General features: G+C 31.6%; 1 protein-coding gene across 1 annotated transcript in view; it reads right to left on the reverse strand.

Annotated features, from left to right (window-relative positions):
- Positions 1 to 2,354, reverse strand: part of LOC106457073 (tyrosine-protein phosphatase non-receptor type 23-like) — a 69,477-nt gene that overhangs the window by 36,207 nt on the left and 30,916 nt on the right. Inside the window, exons 8-9 of the mRNA XM_022382891.1 lie at positions 1,705 to 1,766; positions 1,052 to 1,246 (exon numbers count right to left, since the gene is read on the reverse strand). Of these exons, the coding sequence (XP_022238599.1) occupies positions 1,052 to 1,246; positions 1,705 to 1,766 (257 nt within the window). The remainder of the gene's footprint in view (positions 1 to 1,051; positions 1,247 to 1,704; positions 1,767 to 2,354) is intronic.

A 2,354-nucleotide genomic window follows, 5' to 3' on the forward strand; every position in this document is an offset into this window, starting at 1 on the left:
TATAACCAGCACAAAGTGGTTACGAGGTTGGTCCCAGGGATTGAGCCCGTGCTGAAAGAATTAATCTAGTTTCCATGGCATTACTATAAAAGAAGTTATTAACACTGTTTTAGAGAAGAAAATCAAGGGTTGCGATTCTAAAGTTAATGTTGGTTATTACTGGGTGTCACTTTCTTACTTGCTGTGGTTTGTTGGTGTGTATTGACAAAAAGTCATATCTAATCAAAAACACCTTAGGTGTGGAAAAATGATGCTGCCAAAAGAGGATTGAGTGTGTGACTTAAAAAAATGAAACCATTGATAAAAATTTTACAGCAAATATTCATTCATTAGTTAGCTACGCTATATTTTATGTTTTACCAACCAACATAACCAAAGTTGAACAAAAAATATGGCATGTCTAACTAATGAAGAAATATTTGCTGTAAAATTCTTATCAATGCTGCAAATGTAGCTACCAGTTGGGATGCCAATTTTGATTTCATTCCTTTAAGTTGAACACTCAATCTTTTTTTGGCCATACCTTTTTCCATACATAAGGTGTTTTTAATTAGATAATTATATTCACAAGGGATGATACTTTTTTCTATAAACCTATGCTTTGTAATGGGCAGAAAAATTCTTAAAAAAATTGTTTGTTTTTTTTAAAGGCAAAACATCTTGGAGCTGCACTGAAACTTTCTTTCATATTTCTTTGCAAAATACACTAAATAAATGTTCCAAAATGAAATAGTTATAACCATTATTTAAACTTAACCTTTAAAATTTGATATGCAATGAAGCATCCAGCATCTGAAAGGATTAAACTCAAATTACTTAAAGTTGCTTTATAGTAGCTTTACTATCACTAAGAGAAAATCATATGTATACCTCGACTTCTACATGACATCTTTATCTGTTAATTTGGTCATTGCATCCAATTAGTAATATTCAAAAGAATTAAAGTAATACTCCAAATAAGCTTCCAACACATGTACAGCCTTATATTTTCTCCTCAAACTACATAAGAGCCATTTCCTAGAAGTTATTTCTTTTCATAAAAAATTCGTACCTGTACAAAGATGCAGCCTCATGAGCTTCCATAGGAACCAAACGAGCAAATATATCGGGTCCACTAACATCAGGATCAGATGGGCTGAAGGGAATCCCTTTCACTAGAGAAGCACCTTTTATTTCAGGCAGAGATTCCACAGGCAGTACCTTTTCATGGTAAACAAAGTCATTTTCTTTCTTTGCAGCATTTTGTCTGAAAAATTTGGGTAATATATAAACTTATAATTAATGCTTTAGCTGAATCTCTTAATTCATTACACATAACAATACAAATTATGGGCATCCTACATAGGTAGGTTAATTTCTTACAAATTTTATCACAGCAGTAACGCTAGGATCACTCTGTTAAAAATTCTGTTTAATTTTTAAATACCCAAAATATGTGAAGAATTTCTATTCTGTTCCTCAAATGTGTTACATTCTTCATAAAAAAATTATAAAAAAGGCTACTGTCATAAGGTTTTGCACTTGTTTAATTTATAGCTCTTTAAAATACCTTTGTTGTGATTTTTGATATTATGACAATTCAAAATACATTAATTTTTCTAATTTGAGCTAGTTTTAAGTTGAGAACAATAGTTGAAACTCAAATACTCCTACTTGACTAATGTTACATAATGAATATAAAACACAATAGATTATTGAACTTACTTTCCACCAACAACATCCATAGTAAAAGTAAGAGCATCATTAAGGTCTTCTCTTTCAATTGACTGAAAAATGTTGAAATTCAAAAATATGTTAATAATACAGAAATAATCATTTGTAGGAAGTATTATAAATGATTTATAACAAAACTGAAACATTTAAAAATATTTTTTTTTGATAACATAATATACCCTTGAAAAAAATACTTTATCAGGTTACAAATATACTACCAGACCCATGTTGTAACTTCAAATGCATATGACCAGAACAGATGTTATAATATTAAATTTACAACCACAACTAAGTTATAGTTTCAAACACATTACCAGAATTAGACAATAGCTTCAAGCACACTTCTAGAACCAGACCAACAGTTTCAAAAAACTATCAGAACCAAGCCATACCTTCAAACATGTTTGAAGGTATGGCTTGGTTATGTTAGCCTATAGCATAGTCCTAGTAGTAGTTTTAAGTTATAACCTAGTCCGGTTAGTGTGTTTGAAGATGTGGCCTGATTCTGGTAGGGCTTCAGACACACTACCAGAATTGAGCCATGGCTTCAGACACACTACCAGAATTGAGCCATGGCTTCAGACACACTACCAGAATTGAGCCATGGCTTCAGACACACTACCAGAATTGAGCCATGGCTT

This window comes from Limulus polyphemus, unplaced genomic scaffold (assembly GCF_000517525.1).
Source record: "Limulus polyphemus unplaced genomic scaffold, Limulus_polyphemus-2.1.2 Scaffold289, whole genome shotgun sequence".
NCBI lineage: Eukaryota > Metazoa > Arthropoda > Merostomata > Xiphosura > Limulidae > Limulus > Limulus polyphemus.